Source organism: Tiliqua scincoides, chromosome 2 (assembly GCF_035046505.1).
Source record: "Tiliqua scincoides isolate rTilSci1 chromosome 2, rTilSci1.hap2, whole genome shotgun sequence".
Lineage (NCBI taxonomy): Eukaryota > Metazoa > Chordata > Lepidosauria > Squamata > Scincidae > Tiliqua > Tiliqua scincoides.
In genome coordinates, this window is record NC_089822.1 from 101,130,717 (window position 1) to 101,155,995 (window position 25,279).

General features: G+C 42.1%; 1 protein-coding gene and 1 pseudogene across 1 annotated transcript in view; one reads left to right on the forward strand and one right to left on the reverse strand.

Moving 5' to 3' along the window:
- Positions 1 to 2,313: 2,313 nt before the first annotated feature.
- Positions 2,314 to 25,279, reverse strand: part of LOC136640119 (transient receptor potential cation channel subfamily V member 6-like) — a 31,622-nt gene continuing 8,656 nt past the window's right edge. Inside the window, exons 2-15 of the mRNA XM_066614977.1 lie at positions 24,731 to 24,828; positions 23,286 to 23,408; positions 22,584 to 22,724; positions 21,470 to 21,568; positions 20,837 to 21,012; positions 19,632 to 19,778; positions 11,947 to 12,159; positions 11,168 to 11,254; positions 10,781 to 10,857; positions 9,768 to 9,933; positions 8,066 to 8,132; positions 6,907 to 7,175; positions 3,757 to 3,863; positions 2,314 to 2,590 (exon numbers count right to left, since the gene is read on the reverse strand). Of these exons, the coding sequence (XP_066471074.1) occupies positions 2,314 to 2,590; positions 3,757 to 3,863; positions 6,907 to 7,175; positions 8,066 to 8,132; positions 9,768 to 9,933; positions 10,781 to 10,857; positions 11,168 to 11,254; positions 11,947 to 12,159; positions 19,632 to 19,778; positions 20,837 to 21,012; positions 21,470 to 21,568; positions 22,584 to 22,724; positions 23,286 to 23,408; positions 24,731 to 24,828 (2,047 nt within the window). The remainder of the gene's footprint in view (positions 2,591 to 3,756; positions 3,864 to 6,906; positions 7,176 to 8,065; positions 8,133 to 9,767; positions 9,934 to 10,780; positions 10,858 to 11,167; positions 11,255 to 11,946; positions 12,160 to 19,631; positions 19,779 to 20,836; positions 21,013 to 21,469; positions 21,569 to 22,583; positions 22,725 to 23,285; positions 23,409 to 24,730; positions 24,829 to 25,279) is intronic.
- On the forward strand, positions 4,009 to 4,128 carry LOC136642612 (5S ribosomal RNA; annotated as a pseudogene).

Below are 25,279 nucleotides of genomic sequence, written 5' to 3' on the forward strand. Positions count from 1 at the left end.
GAAGGTGCTACATTCAGCTGGGTTCAATGGCATTTCGTCAGACGATAAGAAAGGCAAGATTTGGAGAGAAAATAAATGCAGAGGAACACACAGCATCTTCTCCCCAAATATCAGGAAATGAGATGAAGTTATGATTACAAGTCACAAATCATATTCACACAATTCACTGGGTGTTTTTTTTTTTGAATGTGCAAATCACCTTTCTCATCTCCACAGATATACAGGGCAAATTCTGCCAAGGGTAAGAAGGAAATTTGGACATAGAAATGTCAGTAAGACCAACCAAGGTTAACTCAGCTCATCAGAGTGAATGCATTCAAATTCACCTCACCTAGAGAGGTAGTTTCCAACCATTTCACTTTCAGGGAACTGTTTCTTCAACATTCAGCTTTGCCAAAGACCCATTTCAGCCCCAGAATCCCAGCAAGCGATCTGTGGCATGCTCAGGGCATATGCACACTTCAACTGGAGCACTGGCCAAGCTGCTGAAGAATCACAGGATATCCTGCAAAACAGTCTGAAAACTATTGAGATGGAGACAAAATTGGGACAGAAAATGGCATTTCCATTAGGGAATACCTGTTATATATGTTTTAAGACCCTAAAATCCACAAAGGTCTTTGGAGCCACAGTTCAAACCAATTCCATGACAGCAACAATCACAGTATAAAGGACTAACATTGAACGCTCTCCATTTTAAAAGTACTTGGTTCTGGGTGTGGTATAAATGTATCTTGCCAATACAAATGCAAACATATTTTCTTTCCCCAATGCAGAAGTTCCCCTCATTGTTCTTGCTACGTAGGATAAGCAAGTAACTTTCCACTGAGTTCGGCTGTTGGAATGGCAACAGTCTTGTTATTGCTTTTCCTTTAGAAATGGACTTGATCATCAAAAAGCCAGAGGTAGATTGCAGAAGGATCAGCCTCACTCAGCTTGCTGTTGCTGAAAGACAAGTTGTCCTTTCAAGTTGCAATAGCAAAATGCAGAGAAGCTAGGACCATACTCGGAAGTGAGGATGTAGAAAAGCCCTCTGAAACGTTCTACAAGTTTGAACTGTCCCTGAAATTCCACGGTTCTTTTCACTGAGCAAGAACCTATAACTTTGCCTTGCATTAGCTTGGTGGCCATGTATGCGCAAAACCCATCTGAAGAATGTAACTAGTCTTAATAGATTTCATTCTAAGCCTCCCTCAAAATGCCTTGGACACTCTACTTGTATAGGGGCCTCCATGCTTACATTAAGAAAAATTGTGTGACTCCTGCAATTGGGAGGGACTGTGAGGTGGTTCACTGAGATTGGGAACATCCATCAACCAGCCCCAGCTACCAAATCTGGATTGTAATCCAGCCCTTTGAATCCAGCTTTTTTTTTGCTCTCTCACAGCAACAGGGCACTTAAAGCATCTTATTTTGGATTAGCACAGGAGAAAGCAAAAGCTGAAGAACCTTCCACAAAAAGTCTGCATAGAAACTGATGAGATGGACAGAACCAGACATAGTCCAACAAAGTAAGAACTAATAGTGGCAGCTGGGTGTGTTAACCCAATTGTGTTCACAAACAACTTCTCCCCCATAAAAAAATATTACCAGAGTTCAGTTCAGTGGAGGAGGAAAAGTCTTTTTAAAAAAGGAGGAAGCCCTATGAGAGAGCCCTAGGAAAAGACTAACTGGGATACAATACAATCCACAGTCACATAAAGTGCATTGGTTTCCAGTACTCCAAAAGCACCACCCACTCTGTTGCTCTGGGGACAGTAGTACCGAAAATGTGCTCAATTGATGCTTTTGCTTTTGGTGCCTGCCCCAGGGCAAATTGTCTGTGGTGGACAGGCTGCTTCAAGCCATGTCAACTTTGGCTAGTTCCCTGAGTTTAATGACTATGTGGTTTTAAAAAAAAAATTGATCTAAAAGTTTCCATAGAGTCTGTTCTTCAGACAACAGAGAGGTTTCTTGTGGAATGCTGCCTGAGAACAGGTTGAGATAGGAATGACTGATTAGATCATAATTGAACTCCTACGAGAATCCCTTTGATGTTGATAAACTCCAGTGCTCTCACTAAAATATCCTCTCCAAGATAGGGATGCACATCCCAGAGGTAAAAAAACACCCTGTGTGTTTCAGCTCCACTGCCCCGAAGTGTAGTGACAAGCATATTTGAGGGCCAGCATCAACACAAGGATGAGATGACTCTAGAACAAGTGCAGCCATCACAGAACGTGAGATCACTGCCACCAGTTTCCATCAGCTTCTGGAGGAATTTGTGACACAGCACAAAATAGCCATGGTGTGAACACTCAGTGTAGAAGCATCTCAGATATGGTAGACCTCTTCTTCCAAGGCAAGATTGACTTCCCCACGGAGGTGGCTGAAGGTGTTCTGCCGAAGGATCTGCCACCCGCGATGGGAACTGCACACGGATGTGTTCCGTGAGACTGATGGAGATGATTTGCCATTCAAGACAGAAATTTCGCCCAGTTCCAGTTTCACAGAACACTTATCAGCTTCCTCCTTGTCCGAATTCTTAAAGGCCTCTGTACAGCGAAGCAGCTGTTGTTTGTGTTTGTTGGAGTCCAGACGCTCTTCCACCCTGTGGGGATTAGAAAGAATTAGATTAATGCCTGTCTCAATTTATACTGCCAACATGGCCATGGCCCCTGACACTAGGGGCCAAAATTGTGAAACCTCGGTATTTATGAATAATACCATCATGTTATATATCATTCAATAGGTAATTTAATGCAGAATGCAAGGGAAAAAAACCACACTGAATTACCTTTATTCTTCTTCTTCTTCTTATAATAATAATAATAATAATTACTTCTTTTAATAATAACTTATTATTAAAAGTTATAGCAAAATTACCAGCAAAAGGAAATTACCAGCAAAAGGAAACTGCCTTATGTATCAAAAAGTGGATTTCCTTAACTAAAATCTGACCAAAGAGCCTGATTGTTCAAAGAGCCAATGAGGCATAATTATGATGCAGCATGGAACCAATAAGGTGTTCGCATGAGTCAGCTCTCATTTCCATGTATCATAATACAGTTACCCCTGCTGACTAGGTAAAGAGACACTTTCAAGGGAAGCTCCTCTTATATTTAGCAAGGGGAGAGTAACTGTTCCTTTCATCCCAGCACAGTGTCTTTTCTAATGGCTGTTCGCTGGTATTCTTCTGCATCTTTTTAGATTGTGAGCCCTTTGGGGACAGGGAGCCAATTAGTTATTTGACGTTGTCTATAAACTGGTTAGTGAACTTTTTTTGTTGAAAAGTGATACATGAATATTCTTCATAGCAGTCAGAGTTAATACTAGACCACCTATTCAGTTGTGTGAGTGCCACCAAGTTGATCACTGGTTTTTTGTAGGTTACTGATTTGTTGGGTGAGTTACTGACTGGCAGTGCCTTTTTTGCTCCGCCCCTCCACTTTTCAAGGGGAAAAAAGGCAAAAAAAAAAAAAAAAAAGATCAACCGCTCTGATCAGCAAGCTACCACTACAAGCGCCTGACAGTTACTATAAAGTCTCTGTACTGGACAAGTTTAGCATGAATTCTAGGAACCTGAACCTGCATTTGCCAGATCAATTCAGCCATATTTTCTGTAGTTCATGCTCCAAGAGAGAGCAATATGCATTCATATGTGTATGGACATCCATGATCCCAGCCTGGAGCCTGACACATATGTCCTGAATATTTAGGCAACAAGTTACAATTGCTGCACCATCCCAGACCTACGCCTAAATAAAAGAGACTCACCTAAGATACCACCTATCCCCGAGTCCATACTCTTGACCACAGATCCCAGAGCGGGGCCAGAGACATCGTGGGAGCTTCTGCTGAAGCATGACTGTAGTGGCAACAACCTGCATAAGAACAAAGGGACAAATCCATCAGCTAAATCAGCACAGATATACAGGTTCATATTCTTCAATTACAATCATCACATTACTTTCCCACCCTTCCTCCAAGGAACTCAAGGCAGTGTCCATGAGGGCTAACCCTTTTTATCCTCACAGCAACTGTTACCCTGCACATGCCTGATCCTGTCTGATCTCAGAAGCTAAGCAGGGTCAGGCCTGGTTAGTACTTGGATGGGAGACCGCCTGGGAATACCAGGTGCTGTAGGCTTATACTATAGTCTTTCGAGACTGAAGGTTGCCAACCCTTTGTTGGTAGAGGATAGGATTGGGGCCTGAATCTCCCACTTTTTATAGGATAGATTTTATTAATTCAAAACTGACCAGTGAGATCCAATGAGGTATTATTACAACACCGCAGGGAACCAATGAGGTGTTAAGTATAAGTCAGACCTCATTTCCATGTATCAGAGCTAATACTAGAACTGTGATTCAGATGTGTGAGTGTCATCAAGCTGGCCACTGGTTTTTTGTTGGTTACTTATTTGTTGGGTGACCTGTACTGTTTTGTTAGCCTGTGACAGCAAGTTACCCTGCACATGCCTGATCTTGGAAGCTAAGCAGGGTCAGGCCTGGTTAGTACTTGGATGGGAGACCGCCTGGGAATACTGGGTGCTGTAGGCTTATACCATAGTCTTTCGAGACCAAAGGTTGCCAACCATCAACAGCCCTATGAGGTAGGTTAGCCCAGGAGAAAGTGAATGGCCCATGGTCAACTGGTGAGGTTCATGGCTGAGCATGAGATTAGAGTACAACACCATATCCACTACACTGTCCATCATAAATTTTAATAATTTATCTCATCTTGTATAATTTTACAATCAGTCTAATTCAAAACCTGAATTATTAGCCTTCCCACCCCCAAAAGGATATAGGGCTCAATCCTATCCAATTTTCTAGTGCTGATGCATCTACAATGCAGCCCCGAGGCAAGGGAACAAACATTCCTTTACCTTGAGGAGGCCTCAGTGACTGCTCACCCATTGCAGAATGTAATGCATACCCCATTGGCAGGGCTGAATCAGTACTTGAAAGTTGGATAGGATTGGGCCCATAGTCATTTATCATGCTCTGCATTATCAATCCAGCTACAATTAACCATACAATTAACCATTTATGAATTCATAAAATGTTAACTAAAATATTGACAGCAAGCAGGCCAGTGTGATATACTGATCAGGGACTGGGAAGACCTGGGTTCAAATCCTTGTTCAGTCATGAAGCTCACTGGGCACTTTTGTACTTGCTACCATCATGCTGCCTAATCTCCTTTGCAGAGCCGTTGTGAATTTTTAAACATGTGGCAAACAGACAGGGCACAATCCAAGCAAAGTGAGGCACTTGCACACAGTCACTTCTTTTTTCCTGCTGAAATCAAAGGGTTGTTACAATGCTGATCATTATGTTTAATTCTTTCAAACATTTATTGGGAATGTCCTGCTAATTAGAAAAAAAGTACTGAAAAATTATCATGTTGAGGAGGGAGGAACTTGACGGTGTAGTTACAGCTGAGACAAGTCAAGGAATTTTAGTCAGACATTAGCTATCAGGCTCTTTTTCATCATGTGCAAACCATATCCATCAAATGAGAAGGGGGGCTGTAATATGATGAAAACATCACTTGGAAACAGTCTGGGCAAGCCCACCTTTGTAAGGGTGTTCCAGATTGGGCCTGGTAAATTGCCTCTGAGGATCATATGAAAACTACTCTGAGCTCTGCAGAGGGAGAAGGAAAGCACTGCATCTTATAAAACAGCTTCCCCATGACAAATGCGAAGAGCTCCAACAGAAACCTGGCGCATGGGAGGGAGGGTAGAGACAGAAACACTTGAGGGTGAAAGAAGATATTCTGCACATTCTATGCATCCACAAGCACAAAACCGAAGTTGAAATTTTGAATTTTTACACTAGAAATATTCTTGCCTGGCACAAGCCTTTTGATGGCAGTTCAGTTTCTTTCAGCTACAGACACACAAGTCCATGGGATGAGTCTTATGCTACCTCAGTGATATGGTTGCCACAGAAAACTGCTTTATTGCAGTTAATGATTGGCTGCAATCATGTCTAGGTTCACCTTCTATGTGGGTCAAACATATGTGGGACACCAGATCAGGTGTCCAGAACCCATTTTCACAGCTCCCTGGGCAGCAATTACACTGCCATGGGAGGTGATCACACCAACTAGCTGATCTATTTGAAAGTAGAATCTAGATGCTACTGCAACAGGCTCGGGCCCCCACCAGTTGTAAGAAATGTTCCTTGACAAATGGCAAATGTTTAAGTTGGCTCCGTATGTTTGCTTCTTTAAATCGTTAGACGGTTCCACCTTAATATAACCCATATAAAGTTAGATGGTTCTTCAGATTTGTTTGATTTTAAAAGGTAATGTGACACTGAACAAATACTGTAGAAAAAAGACAAACCGAAAAGTTTATTTTATTTATTTAAGTTTTACACTCTGTGAAATAAAAGGTGGCTGGGTTTTATATTTGGGACAATGTATCACTTGTTCAGGACAAGATATTGCCTCTCTCTGGATACAGTACTTCATCATGCTGACTTAAAAAGAACAGTGACAAGAACCTAGTTCAGGGGTGTCAAACTCATTTCATACAGAGAACTGAAATTAGCATTCATGCTGCCTACTGAGGGCCAAAAGTGACATCACTAAGCAGGTGACGACCACAAAAAGCACTTTGTTCTCACATAGAAACTCATTCGCTGCAAATGACAGAAGAGAAAAAGTGCAACTCTTGTTCATATTTTCAAGATATGAGAGAGCCCAATTTTCATGCTGGGAGAGCATGGGGGCCAGATAAATTGCTTCTGGGAGGGTGCATTCAGCCCAGAAGTCTTAAGTGTGACACCCCGGGACTAGTTCTTACTTATATTGTACTAAGCAAGCACAGATGGCTTCTCACTCCCCCTTCTCATATGAAACCTCTTCTTGTACCTCAGGCATCTCTGCACTGTACCGCCGTGTTCTTACCTGTGCCCGCCAAAGTTCATCCCGTTCATTGGCCACACGCCAATGGGTGTCCCCCATCATGGCAATCAGCAAATTGAGCATCAGCAAAGCAGCAATGATGGCAAAAGCAAAGTACACCACACTGTACATGAACGGCAAATCCACGTCATAGTTGGCAGGACCATCAATGATGGTGAGGAACAGCTCAAAGGTGGTGAAGAGAGACATGGGGTAGTTGTAGAACTGTCCCAGGTTTTTGGGGTTCTCTGTCTGGAAGATGATGTAAAAGGCTGGTGATGGAACAAGAGAAACAAAGAGGACTGATCAGCTACAGGCAACAGCAAGCATAAGAGTGAAGGGTGTATTTGTCAACTCTCTATTTCTTAGATCACAGACTATTCTACAGTCTCAGAAACTGCATTAGGACTTATAGGCATACCCAGCAACTTCTTGTTTGTTTCCCTGACCAGAGTTTCCCTTGTTTGTTGACTCCCTTTTAGCAGCATATAATCCCTGATGTCCATGCATTAGGTTTATATTCTAACCCTTTTTTTACCTCTCCTTTGGCCCTCTTTTCTAAATCCCATACCTCCTCCACTGTCTTCCTCACAGTTTTCTACATCCTATACATATTCTTTCCTCAGTTCATTCCTCTAAGGCTGTTGACTACACTATCCCCCCTTCTTCTACCGCCTTAGCTCTGGAAGCCCAGTTCTTTAGTACTCTTACATTTTGAGCTCACTTCTCAGGTGTCATACTTGTCCAGAAATTATGCCCCAAGATGTCCCAAGAATGCACACATTCATGCGAACACACATACACTCTTCCTACCAAACACCACAAAGGTTTTCCCACTTGTAGGGTGTGTGTGTGTGTGTGTGTGTGTGTGTGTGTGTGTGTGTGTGTGTGTGTGTGTGTGTAAAATGGGGGCTGGGGAAAATATCTAAGGCTTTCCACTGAAGAAGGAAAACATCCAGGTGGGTCCCAACAGATTGATCATTCTAAAAAGTGAGTCCCAGTGCTAAAAGGTTTGAGAACCACTGATCTAGGCTAACACACTATGAGCAGAATCACTAGCAAAGATTCCAAGCCATAATGTTCACACTGAAATGCACCACATTCCAAGAATGGGGGGTAGTAATGCTGATTCTAGAAAGGCATCCATTAGTTGCTGACTCACCTGATGCAAAGCCAAGAATCACAACAGCCATCAGCCCACAAAAGCGTATAAGATCTCCAAATAACATCTGCAGAGAACAAAAAATAGAGGAGATGTCCCTGTGTCTAGCTTTTCCACAGCTAGGCTATTCCCCATCCAAACATCTCTAGGCATTCAAAGTCCATAACAGGTGGACTAGATAATACATGTAAAATGGTTTGCATGCTTGGAAGGTACCATAAAAATGTAAAGTATTAAATATTGCAGCTGTACATGCAGATGGATGCAGAAGCTATTTAGACTGTAAATTTGCAAGCAGGAACATATTTATTTCAGCCATGTACAGTGTTTTATATTTTTAGAGACTTAAACAATTTTTGTTATTAAGCTCAAATCGTAGAAAAACTAATCAACCCAGTTGTACATTTCCATAAAGAAAATTCCACTATCTAATAAATGATTGCCATCTCACTCTCAAAAAAAAAGTCCAATCTATTAAGAACACAAGAACAGCCCCGCTGGATCAGGCCATAGACCCATCTAGTCCAGCTTCCTGTATCTCACAGCAACCCACCAAATGCCCCAGGGAGCACACCAGATAACAAGAGACCTGCATCCTGGTGCCCTCCCTTGCCTCTGGCATTCTGGCATAGCCCATTTCTAAAATCAGGAGGTTGCACATACACATCATGGCTTGCAACCTGTGATGGACTTTTCCTCCAGAAATTTGTCCAATCCCCTTTTAAAGGCATCTAGTCCAGATGCCATCACCACTTCCCGTGGCAAGGAGTTCCACAGACCAACCACACTCTGAGTAAAGAATTATTTTCTTTTGTCTGTTCTAACTCTTCCCAACACTCAATTTTAGTGGATGTCCCCTGGTTCTGGTGTTATGTGAGATTGTAAAGAGCATCTCTATCCACTCTATCCTTCCCGTGCATAATTTTGTATGTCTCAATCATGTCCCCCCTCAGGCGCCTCTTTTCTAAGCTGAAAAGGCCCAAACGCTGTAGCCTTTCCTCATAAGAAAGGTGCCCCAGCCCAGTAATCAGCTTAGACACACTCTTTTGCACCTTTTCCATTTCCACTATGTCCTTTTTGAGATGTGGCGACCAGAACTGGACACAATACTCCAGGTGTGGCCTTACCAATGATTTGTACAATGGCATTATAATATTAGCTGTTTTGTTCTCAATATTGATTCTTATGCTTTTTTGTGTCCAGTAATTTCCCCAAATGAGCTATTTCTACAGCCCTCAGTAGCCAGTCCTTTCTTAAGGGGATCACATCTGCCTTCCAGCTGCATGTCCAAATTTGCAGCCAGTACTTCAGTTGACTGTTGATTGACTGACTTCAGTTAGGAACTTCTTGGTCCCTATCTTGGGCTGCTTCCTAGTCTTTTCTTTGCCTATTTTTAGAAAGTTAGTGAGAACTATCTCATTTCAAGGATTTTCATAAACTGACACAATTGAGCTGCTTCTGTTGCTGTAGGTTTGGATTTTTGCTGCTCAATTCTTTTTGCTCATCTTTTAAATTGTCAGTCTGTGAGGGTTTAAACTGGAGTTTGTTTTAATTTGAATTGCATTTGTATTTTGTTATTGCTGCAAACTCTCTTTGGTGAGAGCTTTTGCAGCAGCTGAAAGGCATACATGGTAACATAAATAAGAAAAGTAATCCTTCAACAGAACCACACCCAATTAGGGGAACATTCTGCTTTCCCTACCTTCTGTATCATGATGGTGAAGGGCCCCAGCATCTGAAACCCTCGTGCAAAATACATTATGTTGCACCAGCCCAGCACCAGGGCAAAGGACATAGGGATCACCTCTTCATTGGCGCTGGTGAGACGCATCACCATGATAACCAGGATCGTACAGGCATACCCAATGCTGTGAAGGAAAAGACGCGGTCAAGAACATCAGTGCTAAAGAACAATAACCCTTCCCACCCCACAGAATAGGAATGTGTGAAAATGTGTGAGCAGTCAGTCTAGGTCAGGGGTGCTCACACTTTTTTGGCTCGAGAGCTACTTTGAAACCCAGCAAGGCCCGGCGATCTACCAGAGTTTTTTTTACAATGTTCGCGCCATCATAACATATAACATTTATGTGTACAATGTATGTTGGTGTACCTTGAGCCCCACTGAGTATAACAGGACTTACTCCTGAGTAGACATGCCTAGGATTAGGCTGTGAGGCTGCAATCCTAGCCACACTTACCTGGGAGTAAGCCCCATTGAGTACAATGGGCCTTACTCCCGGCGTTTCCTCCCAGAGGCACCTGAAAGGGGGGGGGCGGCACTCCGCGATCTACTCATTTTGCCTTGTGATCTACCGGTAGATCGCGATCCACCTATTGAGCACCCCTGGTCTAGGAGACATCACTCTGAAAGAACTAGGCAATGATAATCACCCATGAAGAAGGGTATGGGAGTTTAAGGGGGCCACAGATGCAGGGGCAAGGAACATGAGAGAGCAGAAAGAGAAACATGGAGAGCTGAGCAATGAGGGGAATCATGGGAGACTCAGTGACTCTATCATGGATGTGGTGGGTGACCAGTTTCCCCTCCTCCCCAGTTAGCCAAGCCAAGGAGGCATGAGACACTTCTGCTATGTGGCCTGAAACAATACTTTGAGCCAGAATGAGTCCTCCTCATGAGCAAGGCAAGGAAGCCAGAGCAATGAGAAAAATCAGTGAGAAATTTTTTTTGTAAGTTTTGAATATTTTGGGCCTTACATGATGATATGGAAAGGTCCTCCCAAAACTGTTTGTCCAAAGTACTTAGTGGCTCCAACTCTCAGAACATCTGGAATCTGAGAAAAGGATATCATTAAGAATACATGACATGCAAAGGGCTTTGAAGCAATAAAAATGGCTATTTCCACTGTGAAGTAGAACCTCTCCCTTCCTATCTCCTCCATCCACCTTCTCAGGAAGTTCCTCTGTCAGTGCCAGGAGAAACAGGTGTTTCAGACCAATTGGAGGAGGGTACTCAGAATCTACGAAGTAACCGAAGTACGACCTGGTTCAGTGCCATCGCAAGTGGTAAATGGAGCTTCTAGACTAGTGCTGATGTCGTTTTAAAGAAGAGCGGTTTTGTACCGAGGTGTTGGTACTCCTTACCTCCAGGAGCAAAATTGCCATGGCTCCAATCACCGTGATCACCTCGCCCACCAGCCTGAGCTGATCCTCATAAGTCAGATATGATTCCTAAGAACAGACAAGGGGCCACGAGTTAGTGAGCAAATAGGGAGAAGAAAAGCCCCCCCAGGGAAGGAGAAAAAGGAGAAAACATTCCCCTCTCTGTGAAGAAAATGCAGGGCTTCTATCGTCCCCACCACCATCAGGCTGGCCAATCAAATTAAAAGGGAAGGAGGGTGGGTTGGGAGAAATCAAGAGGGCTGGCTAGGAAGGGGTAGCAGCAACTTCCAAATGTGGATTGACTTGGCAAACAAACAGCCATTTCCAAGGATTGTTTGGGATTCTGTTTGTTTAAATAGGTTGGCTTTTGGTTTCCAATAAGTCATAAACCCAGGGAAAGTCATGCCATCACTCTTATGCAGTGAAAGAATCCTGAGTGGACTGTGGCACTCCTGAAGGCTGCAAGGTAGTGAATGCAATTTTTTGTAATGCTCTCCCATGTAAGAAGAAAAAAAACCCTCTCCCCACAAGTAAAAATTAGCACATTAGATAGAAAGATTCTAGCCTAGCTCGCTCACTGCTGTGTTAGTTTTATGCCTGCAGAGAATGTGTTAAATGTGGGAGCATTCATACCGCAGTGCAATCACCTGCAATAAAAAATAGCGCAATGTAGTCTTCCAGCTCAGGAATCTACATCCATGTTCTGCTATAAATTCATGGGGGGAGGGGGGGCAGGGGTAAGGTTTATTAACTCAACACACCTGCAGTGTTTTCTGGATAAAGATTGTATTGTCCCGCTCATCTGTTTGGTTGTCTGGACGGTTTTTCAGGGGTCTATAAACGCAGCACATGGTGAAGCAAATCATGTAGAGCAGGTATAATAAAGTCAGGAAATAGAAATAAGGACGCCCGTAGGTGTTCCACTTCAGGTTCACAAGCTCCTTCACTGGGGTCATGTCAAGGATTTGTCGGGCCTGGAAGGAAGAGAGAAGGAAGAGTGTTTGAGAATTCCAGTACACTGTTTGGTGGGATGCAGACTGTATGGACTGCATTTAAAGGAAGGACATAGCAAATCATAGGAATTGTGCAGATTTTGGCTAAACATTTTTACAAAATGGATCTCCGCAATCTCTCTTCATGCCAAACCAGGAAAAATTCTTAAGAGGAGAATGAGTGAAGCTCTTCATAAACATTTGGAAGATTGCCTTTCAAAGCATGAATCTAAAGGGCTACTAGGTGGTGTTGCTATCACAAATGGTTGTTTGTATGGGCAATGGTGGAGCCTAGAACTGGTACACAGTCAGAGGTTATGTAGAATTCTCAATCCTTTCTCTCTTGCTGTTCTTTTACCTGAAACTCCCTCCCAGAACACCTATATATGGTGCTATCCTTCTCTTTTCCTTATCAGTGCACCACAAAATCTATCTCTTCCACTAAGCCTCTGACTTAATCCTTAGTTCTCATCCACAGCTCAAATGAATTCTGAGCACATATAACTACACTTGTCTACAACATCCCTTTTCCCTTTGCTATTCCCTCCACTCTGATTCTTTTATAATCCCTACTATGTCAACTGAAATCATAAGATTCTTCAGGCAGCATGTTCTCATTTGTTTATGATGGTGTTATATAAACAAAACAATAATATTCATAAAGCACAACAGATTAAGGGCACAATCCATCAGGAAGTTCTTCAGGATCCCTGAAAATGAACGGAAGTTATTCAACAGCAGTCACTGATTGTGCCTCATGTCTACTTGGAAATTTGACAAGTTCCTTCCAAAAGCACAGAGATGCGGTTCTTTTCCACCCAGCAATGAGCGTATTTTTGTGATGGTGTTAGCAATCTTGTCCTCATCAGCCCAGATGCCATTTTGCACAAGCAATCCAAAAACCAAGAACCTCCTTTTTCAAGGGCTCAGCGTGTAGCCTGACCAGGTGCTCAGTGGTCTTTCTTGCCCCCGACATCTTCCCCAAAGTTCATAAAGACACTGGGGGAGGGAAAAGCTACAAGAGGAACTCACAGTGCTTCTTGTCTTCTCTGAAGCTCTATAAGCAAGATCAGGTCCTTTCCCTCTGACATTTTGAAATAATTTAAGGAAGGGATACCCATCTCTGTTGAGACATCCTTTTTGGAAGAACTAAAGGAATACAGAAGTACTTCCTTTAGCTCTTATGGTTGGGTCCTATGATAGCACCTAATTACCATATTGTTTTATTGAACTTTGTTATCATTTCAATGTATAGAAACTACTGAGCTCTTCAGAAAGACACACAAATGGCACACAAATCTAATAAATATTTTACACAATAGTACGACATGTGTAACATTCTGTAACATACAAATGGCAATAGGAAAGTCTTTTCCATCACAGATATGTTATCAAGGGGTAAAATGCAGTGGTACACAGTAAGTGGCTTACAAAATGTATGTAAAGTTATTGGAAGCTAGTTGCCTGCAGCATCAGCCCATGTGGAAAGGAGAGTTTAATGCTCCTGCTGATAAGAAATATGAGGAAACCAAGTGTAGTAAAGTCTCCCTAGCAGGTGGCTAGGTACTACAGGAGACAAATAATGGTTGTGCGAACACACACCATGGAAGATTACCACCTGGTAAATAAGGGCCCAATCCTATCTAATTTTCCAGGGCCGGTGCAGCAGCGCCAGTGGGGTGTGCGCTGCATCCTTTGTTGGGGTGGCAGTCACAAGAGCCTCCTCCAGGTTGCATTGCAGCTAAACCGGCACTGAAGAATTTAGGATTGGGCCCTAAATCTCTGGATTTATCCCATAAGTGTTTTGTATAGAATGGCTTCCTGCTTTGTGTACTTGTTACAGAAATGATACCCCTATTGTCATTCAAACCTTAACAAGTGCATGCTTCCTCCAAAAGAGAGAATAACTGCTGTACTGGAAAACGATCAGTACATGCGCATGTGGGTGAAAGGTACACTCAGGATAGCATTAAGGGCCTGCTCCATCATTAGAGCAACGTGGCCACTTCCAGGGGCAGATTTGGGGTGCCATTAAAAGTTGGCTAATTACTAGTTGTTTGATTTGTTTCCACCATTGAGTGAGAAGGAGGTTGAATTTTTCTGTATGAGGTGCAAATGTGTCTTGGTCTAGACCAGAAAGTGATAGAGAAGGGAATGTTCTACGTATAAAGGGGAACAAAAGTGTTCTGGTAGGCAAAGGAAATGACCAAGTATGGCAAGGGAAGAACTACAGGAGAAACTATGTGTGGGGATCCAGAAGTAGGTGAAAGAGAGTCTATCTGGAACATGTTGCAATCTGGAAAAAACACTTCTAAAGCAGTGAGCAACGGAGAGATGATTTTAGAAGGGGGGGGGGGGGTGATAAGGAAACTGTAAGCCAGGAAAAAGAGAATGTGAAAGCAGTCTTTTTATTGAACTCTTAATGTCACGCTTAAAATACAACTTCACTTATGACATATTTATACAATGTTTACAATAATAATAACGTGCTAATGGGTAGCACAGAAGGAAAAAGGGTGAAATAATTACAAAACAATACAGAAACTGCGGATACAATTTCTCATTCCTTGGTGTATTCCTGTGAACTCTATGGGAATGCCAGTAGTTTGAGCTCCAGTTGTCCGTTTTTACCAGAAACATCCCCTCTTTGTGTTATCTGTCCCTATTTTGTCGCTAATGCTGCCTTCTAGATATGCTTTATAAAAATTGTTAATGTGAATGACTAAAACTGTCACTCTTCAGAGTTCTGCCTCCCCCCCCCAAGAGTCTCTAGACATTACACCTCAGAGGGGACGCATGCATCATGTTCCTAGTCCATATGCATGTAATTGCATGCACATGAGAACAAAGGCACTGTGCAGTTCCCAGACAAATGTTTCAGGTAATGCAACCTAATAGATAGCATTATCTTCAGACAATGATGCTTTCTAAAACATCTTAAACCAGAAGAATAAACACTCTCTTAGCTTTTAAGTCAGTAAGGCCCAAATCCTAACCCACTTTCCAGCATTGGCATAGCAGTGCCAATGGGACGTGTGCTGCATCCTGCAGTTGGGGGGCACTCACGGAAGCCTCCTCAAAGTAAGGGAATGTTTGTTGCCTTACCTAACAGCTGCATTGCCCTTATGTCAGTGCTGGAAAGTGGGCTAGGATTGTGCCCTAAAAGACATAGCATTGCCAGGTACATCAATGCAAAAAGCCAGCACACAGGTCCTCTTGGGTAACTTGGGCAGCGATCTTTAGTATGACAACAGGGGAATTATAATTTGGTGTGATATCTGAACTGACAAACCATTTTTTAAAATTGCTGCTCTATTGCCGAAAGCCTATGCATGATAGAGTGCCGAGCACATGGAAAATGGAAGCCATTCTAAACCATGTATGTTTGTAATCTCAAACCATGATATGGCTTTTAAAACATGGTTAGTACAAAAAAGTTACGATATATTCAAAGTTCATATATAATGATAATGGTGCAGTTCTAGGATTCACTTTTCTCATGAACACATAAATTAGATCCAATAAACCATTATCATATTAAGGCTGCACAATTGAAATCTATCAGCCTTTAACTACAGTGAGACCCAATTAGTGAAGTAGTAGGATGTTTTCCCATGAATACAACTACAGTTGTGTGCTTTGTGCTCCATCAGCATTAAAGACAATTAGCTAAGCATGTGAGTGAAATTACTACTTCTATACGATACCAATGCAGCAGTTCAGGGTCAAATAATTTCTTAAAAATGAGAAGCTATCAAACTAAAATAATTTTTAAGTATTTGTATTTTATTGGATGTTTCTAAATATATTCGGAATTTTTTATATAAGTTTCCCTGACAGCCCCAAAAGGGATGGAATGGTGGGATATGTGTTTAAAATTAAATCACTAATAATTAGTGTGACTTTCCTAAGAGACTAGAGGGCAACAGCTGACAGTGGAAAGGGCGGAAGGAGCCCAATTCCTCTCATGTCAGCCATCAATTCAAGAGGTAGTCTTAGGCAAGCCAAAATCTCTCAGCCTCAGATTATTCCAGATCGGGAATAGTTTGCTATATAATGTTTAATAATAAAAAATAAAATGCGAGGCCCTAAAGGTTCACTTTGGGCTCCATAACAGCAGTGAAGATCAGACCAAGAGTGTATCTGTGGGCTGGCCTTGGTAAGTGCAGAGTCCAATTGGAAACGTTTTTTATGCGGGGCCTGGGTTCACAGACAAAGTTTATAGAATCTTAAAGTTATAAATAAAATTTATTATAGACTTTGTATATCTATGGTAGAATGGAAAGCAATCAAAATATGTGCTTAAAAAGTTCGCATGAATTAATGGGCCAAATGGATCTGTTGCAATGTGCTGTGATGTGTATTTGATAAGACTAGATTACCCTAATGCAGGACCCCCTTAGGCACAGGGCCCATTTGGGAGCAATTGGTCCAATTGGCTGAAATCTATCCTTGGTGAATCTAGTCTAGCATTTCGTATCACACAATGGCCTACCAGACATCTCCAGGACGCCCACAAGCTGGGTAGAAATGCAACAGCTACCCCACCTTCTTATACACCCTCTCGGCTGATATTCAGGGGCAACTGCCTCGGACTACGGGAGTTCTATTTAACTGTGAAGGCTAATCACCACTGACAAACCATAGATCTGTCAAGTCTTGTTTGAAAATCAGATAATCTGCTACCATCGCCCCATCTTGTGGCACCAAATTCCATATGAATTCAGCATTGTGTGAAGAAATATTTCCATTTTCCCTGTTCTAATTTACTGCCTCGCGTTCTCCCCAAGGTGATCCCAAGATTACCTATGTCAGAAGTCTTCAACTTTCTCAGAACCAACATTAACTCCAAAATACAACCCAGAGCACACTTTATGCATATGCCCATCTTTTCTCCACTCCCGAAAGCAGCCAATATTATTATGCCATTCTACAAATTGATGGTAAGGTCGCAATTGGAGTATTGTGTCCCGTTCTGGTCACCACCACTCAAAAAGGATGTAGTGGAATAGGAAAAAGTGCAGAACAACCAAAATGATTAGTGGGTTGGGGCACCTTATTTATGAGAAAAGGTTACAGTGTTTGGGGCTGCTCTTCATCCTAGGGAAAAAAAAGGCACCTGAGGGGAGACATAACTGAGACATAGAAAAATTATGCAAGGGATGACTAGAGTGGATAGAGAGATTTCTTTTTCCTCTTGCACATCACCAGAACCAAGGGACATCCTCTAAAACTGAGTTGCGGAAGAGTGAGAAAAAAAAGAAAATATTTACCCAGCATGTGATTAATCTGTGGAACTCCTCACCACATGATGTGGCGATGGCACCTGCCCTAGCTGCCTTTAAAAGGAAATTGACCAGGTTTATGGAGGAAAAGCCCATCACAAGTTACAAGCCATGATGGGAATATACAATTTTCTGGTTTTAGAAGTAGGCTATCTCTGAATGCAAGATGCAAGGGAATGGCAACAGGACACAGGTTTTCCTGTGTGTTCCCTGAGACATCTGGTGGGCCACTGTGAGATATAGGAAGCTGAACTAGATGGCCTTTGGCCTGATCCAACTAGAGCTTTTCTTATGTTTATTTTCTTTTCTAGCACTTTGATGTGCTGTGTCTATTCTTTTCCTTCATTCAATGACCTTTTAATTTCTTTCTTTTTTCAAAACCTTCCTAATAACTCTGGTGTGCATGAGCGAGAGAAAACATGGCAGAAAGTCAAACCTTTTGTTAAAGGGAAACTACTCTGCATATAAAGATGTAAAGGCTAGGAGAAAAAAGAATTTACATATTGTTAATTCTCTCCATTTAGGTTTTGGCTTCAAATACACAGGAGGATTTAGAGAAAACTAGTCCTCAAGAAAAAGAAAACAGTTGCTGCGCAAGCTGATGTGACATAGGATAGGCTGGGGTGTGACCCACCAGTTGAAGACCAATCACATTCAGTGGAAGTGACAAGAATACTTCAAGGGTAGAGATGGAACCCTTTCCAAACCGTTTATCGTGGTTCAAAGAAGTCAAAGAAACAGACTTCAGATATCATATGTAAAAATCATAAAGGAAAGCTGGTTGAAAGTAGTTACATGAGTAGTTGCCACAGCAGAGCCATTATATTATGTGAAACATTTTTCACATAATTAGCAAGCTATAGAATTTAATGTGCTGACTGCCCACAAGTGTATGCAAAAGTTAGTGAGGTTAACAAGGTCTTGACAGGCAAACAATTTGCCTTTCCAGGAGATTGGAGCTGTTTTGCCATTTATGAGCTTAAAGTTGAAAGAGGTTATTTCTATCTAAGATGAGAGGATCATAAGCTCATATAAAATTACGAAGATTACAGGCTTCCTTGTGCTGTAGTTATGATTTGCAGGGTTAGTGAGAGTGTGCCAAGGGCAGACATTTGGTCTTCAGGGCTCTTTCTCTTTGTAAGAAAATTTAACATCCAAGTATTTTCAGACATTTTTTTAAAGAAGATCAGTAGTCAAGTCTTCAGAATAAGTCGGCTGTTCATGTTGATTTTGCAAACTGGAATCTCTTCCTATGGCACTATTTCTCAGATCAGAGGCCTAATCTAAAAGGCTACTTCTGGTCAACCCTGCCTCCCTTCCAAGCCTGAGCTGTTTCTGCCCACTTGGTTCAAGTCACTATGCCTCCCAGTACTGCCCTATGCTTTCAGAAAACTTATGGTCCTAAATACATCCCCCTTCTCTTCCTAAAGCATGCTGAAAGCCAATAGATGCACAAAGCCATCTTAACACAGGCTGGGGACAACCATGTGAAGAGTTTTTTCCCCACAGCAACCAAAACTCCAGTCAGTTCTATGGATATATAGTGCCCAGAGTCCCACAGCTACTGTGGCTCTTTTGTAAGTGAATTTTCCCACTTAAAGGATACTCTGAACTTTAGCTACTTTCAAAGAAAGCATAACAAAGGACCAAGGAAAATAAAATGAGGACACATGTATACATTTTGGGGAAAAACTCTTTTCATGCAAGGTAAGTAAAAATAGTTTAGTTTTTTCAAAACTGTGTTCTTTTCAGGCACCTGAGAAACACCTCCGTAAACACAGACATAACAACTTACAATACTCTGATGCGTCAGGTCAGGAATGTTACAGCAATACAGCCTAGGTCTTGGTTTATTTCAATGAGAAAAGAGGACCACACATTTTGCTTAATCAACCATTTTGCCACCTGCAGCATTAGCAGTCTTCCAATGGACCATCTGCATATTTGTAGTCTAAGGCTACGTTCCTTCATAAAGTTGAGTCCATGATGGCCAAGGCCCCATTCTTTTAAGGAATCTCACAAAATGCTTGCTTCTTCCTTTCATCAGCTGGTCAAAAAGCTCCTAGATTTTGTGGATCATTTGCACAGTTAAGGAGGACAATCAGGTTCCTCCTTCAATAATACCAGCAGTCACCTTTCCAGAAAGACTAAAAAGTATGTCCACAGTACCTCTCTTCTCTTGGTTGAGACAATAAGCTCTAGAAAAGGGTGCTCTTCGCCCCAGGAATCAATTTCTGTGAGGTCGTAGAGGAGAGAGGTAATAGGCCCAAAGGACCACAGCATGTGCTTTCGCTTCTGCAAGAGGTGCTGGAACATCTGAAGAGGAAAGATAATAAGAGACTAATCTACCAGTTGTATTTTGCACTAACTGAAGTTTCCAAAGCACCAAATACAACAAATACAGCACCAAGTGCAACGTATTGAACTGGTTACCAATACATAGCCTAGCCCCAATTGTTTCTCTCTGCTGGCAACCAGTTGATATAACTAGTTTCATGAGCAGATCTAGAGATCAAGGTCCTATTCATAGTATATCTGGAAAAAACCAAATCAGTTGTTTTGCACAGGTCTAGTTAATCTAGTTTTAAGGACAGGATGGGGGGGGGGGTGTTTCACCACTCAGTAGAGTGCATTAGTTTCACAGCTATTAAATTTTCAAGATTTCACTTTGGCCAACAATAAGGTTCACATTTTCAGAAAAAATGAATCTAAAGTATTTCACTCAACTAATCCGCCTCCATTCAGTCTGTGCACCTGTCTTTACCCTTCATTCACAGACATTTCTGAACCTCCCAGATATGCAGTAGATATTGTCTGTTCTTTTCATATTTTCCTGTATCGCTCTGAGCAATATGCTATTTTAACATTGAGTTTATTAAAATAGGATGACCTACTTTTCCAATGTTTGAAATTTTGGTAATCCTATATTCTCAACAAGATCAACCTGAGCTGAGAATTAAAACCCCTTCATTGAAGGCTAGGATCCCAACAATGTGGATTCACATTGTTCTCTCCATGCAATTGGTCTGGATAATACCCTGCAGCCAATTGCTGTAAAGCCTTTGGGAGTTTGAGAATTTCACACTGCTTATCACAAGTGTCTACCGATTAAGAGCTTGCGCTATTTTGTTTGGAAAATATATATTTGAATCACCTTTTAATTGACAAGTCAGAGAATGGTCTAAAGGAACACGATGCAATGAGATTGTTAAAACTAACCAAGGCTTAGTTGAGTCAGTGCTTGGGTAGGAGGGTGTCAGGGCCCTATTTAAGTAACTTGGAGCTTCCCAAATGAAGAGTATAGTATAGATGATATATTTACTGTATTTTATTTAAGGCCTTTCCCTTAGATATCAGTTGGATTATGCACTCACCACAGTGTTACCCTCAACTCCAGCCAGTTTGAATGGAGTGAGGCCTTCATTGTTTTGAATCAAATCCAGTGGTTGCAAGCCCCCCTCTGGTTTGTCATAGGAGAGTAGAAGGCTGAACATCTGGCATGCAAGTGTCTTGTTGGGCTGAAGAACCAGGATGTGAAGAATAGTGTTACCTGTGGACATAACCATGTAAGAGAACCACACTTGGTGAACTGTGGAACTGAAAGGCAGCAGCTGTTTCATAATGAGCACTGAGCCAATAACAGATTATTAGTAACATGCAAGCTTTGTGCAGAGTCAGTAGATTTTATTCAGCATAGGAGTCATTAAATTGGTGGACTTCAATTTAAATCAAGGGGGTCAAATTTTAATTGGCAAGGTTGAGAGTTAAAAGCATGCCTGTTTCTTTTTTGAGGTTATTTTTTGCTGTTGTGTGTTACAGGGAATGAAAAAAGACAAAGATCGCCTAACAACGAATGGTAGCTTCTGTTTCTTAAAATTGTAATAAACATTCACTATCCTAAAAAGTCAGTGAGATTAAAGATTGGGTTATTATAGCTTCTCAGCAAACAGTTATCAAAAAGAGGGATGGTGAACGAACAAGTCATACCCTTGGCTGCAAGCTCTTACCTAGAGAATCTTGTGCCCTGATGTCAGCCCCACTTTCAATCAGGAGCTGAACAATCTCTTCATTTCCCACGCAGGCTGCGAAAGACAAAATATGCTCCCCTGGGGAAGAACAGCAGTGAGACAGCAGATTTAATACAGGCCCCAAAACACTTTAAAGCCATAAGAAAGAATGCTAAATAGTATGTGGATGAAATCAGCAGTGGATTCTTCAGGGAGGGCATAAATTAGAAAAAAAAATCTTGTTCTTAGGTTTAAGGGATGGTTCACACATCTGTGCTTGTCACTTAATAACCTTTCTATATGAGTTTAGTGCCTTGATGGTTAGGGCAAGTCCTTCAGCTGGGTTCAAACCCATCCCACTTGGCTCCTAGCCTGGTCCCTGCTGAGCCCATGTGCTGTTAAAGACTCCCCTTGTGATTTGTCCCAGTCCCTCCCCGGGCAAAAGAGTTTCTTCCAAGCGCCCTGTGGAGACTCAAACCCTTGCCATCATGGGGCTTATGCATTTTTTTTTTTTCACACGATTGCCCTCTTCCAAGGGTTCTGTCTTTCTACCTGTGCTCTTCTCAGAAATCTATCCCTTGGATTTATGTGGTTGCATATGTGGGATAAGGAGATTTGACTCCTGGATGCAGGGGCTTCTAACAGTTCTTGGCTTTTGCCCCTTTGCTGTTGATGCCACTGACTTCTGTAGGAGGTGGGGGTGCTGTGACATGTTGTGTGTAGTGTCCTTAAGCTGTTGGTAGTGGTGGTGCTTATGGTTGTGATATTCATTCTGATCTTGCAGAAAGTGCTGGGCCTAACAGTATTAGGAACTTACAATGTTCATAATGAAATGACAAATCTCAGTCTGAAGGACATAACACTGACTTACAAGGACTGTGCATTTGAATATAAGCACCAAATTACTATGTTAATTCTTTTCTTAAGAGGACTACAACTACTTGGGGAAAGATGTTGGAACCAATGACAGCTGATATCCCACTGTCAGGCTTTCCCCCCCCCCCCCTCTGGTGTACATACAGAATGGGTAGCACTCTCTGAATTTTGAGATGCCTGAAATCCTTCCTGCTGCTAAAAGCACTTCCAGACCTTGGAGCTGCAGACATAATCATACCGAAGTAGAAGAGACTTTGAGAGCTGCGTCTGAAGAAGAGCCCTGTAGCCCGTGGAGTGGAGATGTGAGCCCCTTTCTTCAACAAGCATTTCACAAGGTTTATGTTTTGATTGATGGCTGCAATGTGGAGAGCTGTTTGTCCTGTATTTCACATAAAGAGACAAAAAATAAAAACCAACACCATTAGGGCCTATATCAGAACAATCAGGATTTTATTCTCTGCACCCAAAGCTTTTGTATGCTGCACTGTAAAATGTTAACTGGCATTATATCTATAAAATTACAACTGGGGGAACAAATTAAGGCTGCAGTCCTAAACATACTTACCCAGGTTTAAGTCCCATGAAATGCAATGGGGCTTCCGAGTAGACATGCACAGGCTTGTACTGTAATTATGGTATTATGTCTAAATTCGAGTATGCAAGACTTTCCAATAAAGAAAACCAAAAAGAGTTGTTCAGACAGATGTTTCATCTATTACAATCCATTTTGTATTACCAAATAATTTTTTTTTAATTGTGCCAGTTAACTCTGATGCTCCAGTTAAATAAAGTACAAACACTGAACATAAAACATTCCGTGATCAGCCTCTTATAGCACCATCCTGTGCACACCTACTCAGAAGTAAATCCCACTGTCCTTATTGGACCTACTCCCAGGTAACCATGTATGGGAATGCGGCCCTATTTAAACTGCAGTTACCTTCATAGAGTTCTGACGTCATCCTCTCATTGATGAGTTCTGGAGCCACCTCCAAAAGAACTTCAGCAGCTTCTGTGTTATCATACAGAGCAGCTATGTGAAGTGCTGTCTCCCCAACAGCTCCTACACAGAATGCAGAAATTGCAAGGGTCAACTAAGAATGCAGCTGTGCTTGACAGGGAAAGCAACACCTGTTTATTCATATGTCTCCCCTATAAAGCAGGAAAGCGATTGGAAGCTCTAATTTTTAAACTTCAAACACTTTTCTCTAACCCCTGCTAACTGGTTAAGAGGCACTTTTCAAGTGGGTGCTCCCCTTTTATTTAGCAGGGGGAGAGTAATTGGCCCACCTCACCCCAGCCGTGTCTTTTCTAGTGGCTGTCTGCTGGTGTTCTTTTGCATCTTTTTAGATTGTGAGCCGTTTGGGGACAGGGAGCCATTAGATATTTGATTTTCTCTGTAAACCGCTTTGTGAACTTTTTGTTGAAAAGCGGTATATAAATACTGTTGTTGTTGTTGTTTCTCTCAGATCAGCTCAATTCCAATATCAGAACTGGGCTAGAAGAAAAGTCCCTGGGATAGTGGATGTGTAAATTAGGGAAGGGTCAGCTCCTCTACTGTTTGACACTTTTACCGGTACAAATTAGACCTCCCTACCCTCTCTTTGTATATGAATAGGGCAGTAACAGACAAATACAGATGACCCTGCACAATTAGTTTAGCTCTTAGTTACAAAGATTGAAACAGAATGCCACTGGGACCATCAAGTGAGATGCGAAGGACATATGATACTCTAGGGCAGCAGTTCTCAAACTTTTTGGGAGATTTACTACCCCAGGATCACACCACTAAGGGAAGGCGAGGGGGAGAATGCCTTCACTTACATTCCACAGTTAGGGCTGCAGCAGGCTCCAGGAGGTGCGGGGAGCCCTGCTCAGTCCTCTGCAGGGCTCCGTGAGGTTTAGAATCATCAAACAGAGTGATCAAAATGCACTTCCTGTTTGCAGGAGGTGCACTGCGATCGTTCCGTTTGAAGATTCCAAGTCTCGAGGAGCCCTGCAGAGGACTGAGCAGGGCTCCCTGCACCTCCTGGAGCCTGCTGAAACCCTAACTCCATGGAAAGTAAGTGAAAGCATCCCCCCCTTAGCAACATGATCCTGGGAATCATGTCTCTGCCTCTCCCCTTCCCCTACCTCTTAAAGGGACAGGGGAACTTTACACAAGCAGGTGGGTTACGACCCACCAGTTTGAGAACCACTGCTCTAGGGCACTGTCCTAGATGACAAAAACTTAGTATCACCTTAGCTCAGAAGAATCATATACAGTGATACAGTAAGACAGCTTTATTCTACTCCTGCTTCCCCAAGGAAATGAGACATAACAAAATGACTTCATTGTTAGGGTACAGGTTCCTTTCACCAGTAGGAATCAGGAAAGACAAGTACCTCTTTGATAGACATCACAAGAACCATCTGTGATCATTTTCCTAATGGCCTGGATATCATTCTTTTTGGCAGCCAGGAGAAGTGGAGACTCCCAGATCCTACAGATAAGAAAAAACAGAACACATGATACACAGAACACAGGGGCACTTGGGGATCAAAATGTCATTTTTGTGCCAGGATCAAACATCCCCTTAAAAGGGAATGGAAAGAAATGTATGATCAGGAAGCACTATTCAGCACTATTTGCTAAAATCCAGGAACCATCAAAGAGAATAAAAAACAACTCCTTTGGGAGAGTGAGAGATTTTTAGTTTTTGCATTGCTGACATGAGACCACAAGGTGTCAGCACAGGGACACACAAAAATGATGCACATTCAACAGGATGAGCAGCATTAGTGTATCAGTCCTCTATAGAGAAACAGAAGTGTCCCATGCACATTCCAGACTAGCAAATGTAATATGGCCTGAGTTTTTATGGGCTACAGCTCACTATGTCAAATATGTAAAGCAGACAGGCATGAAATACACTTTATTAAGATGCACCCAAC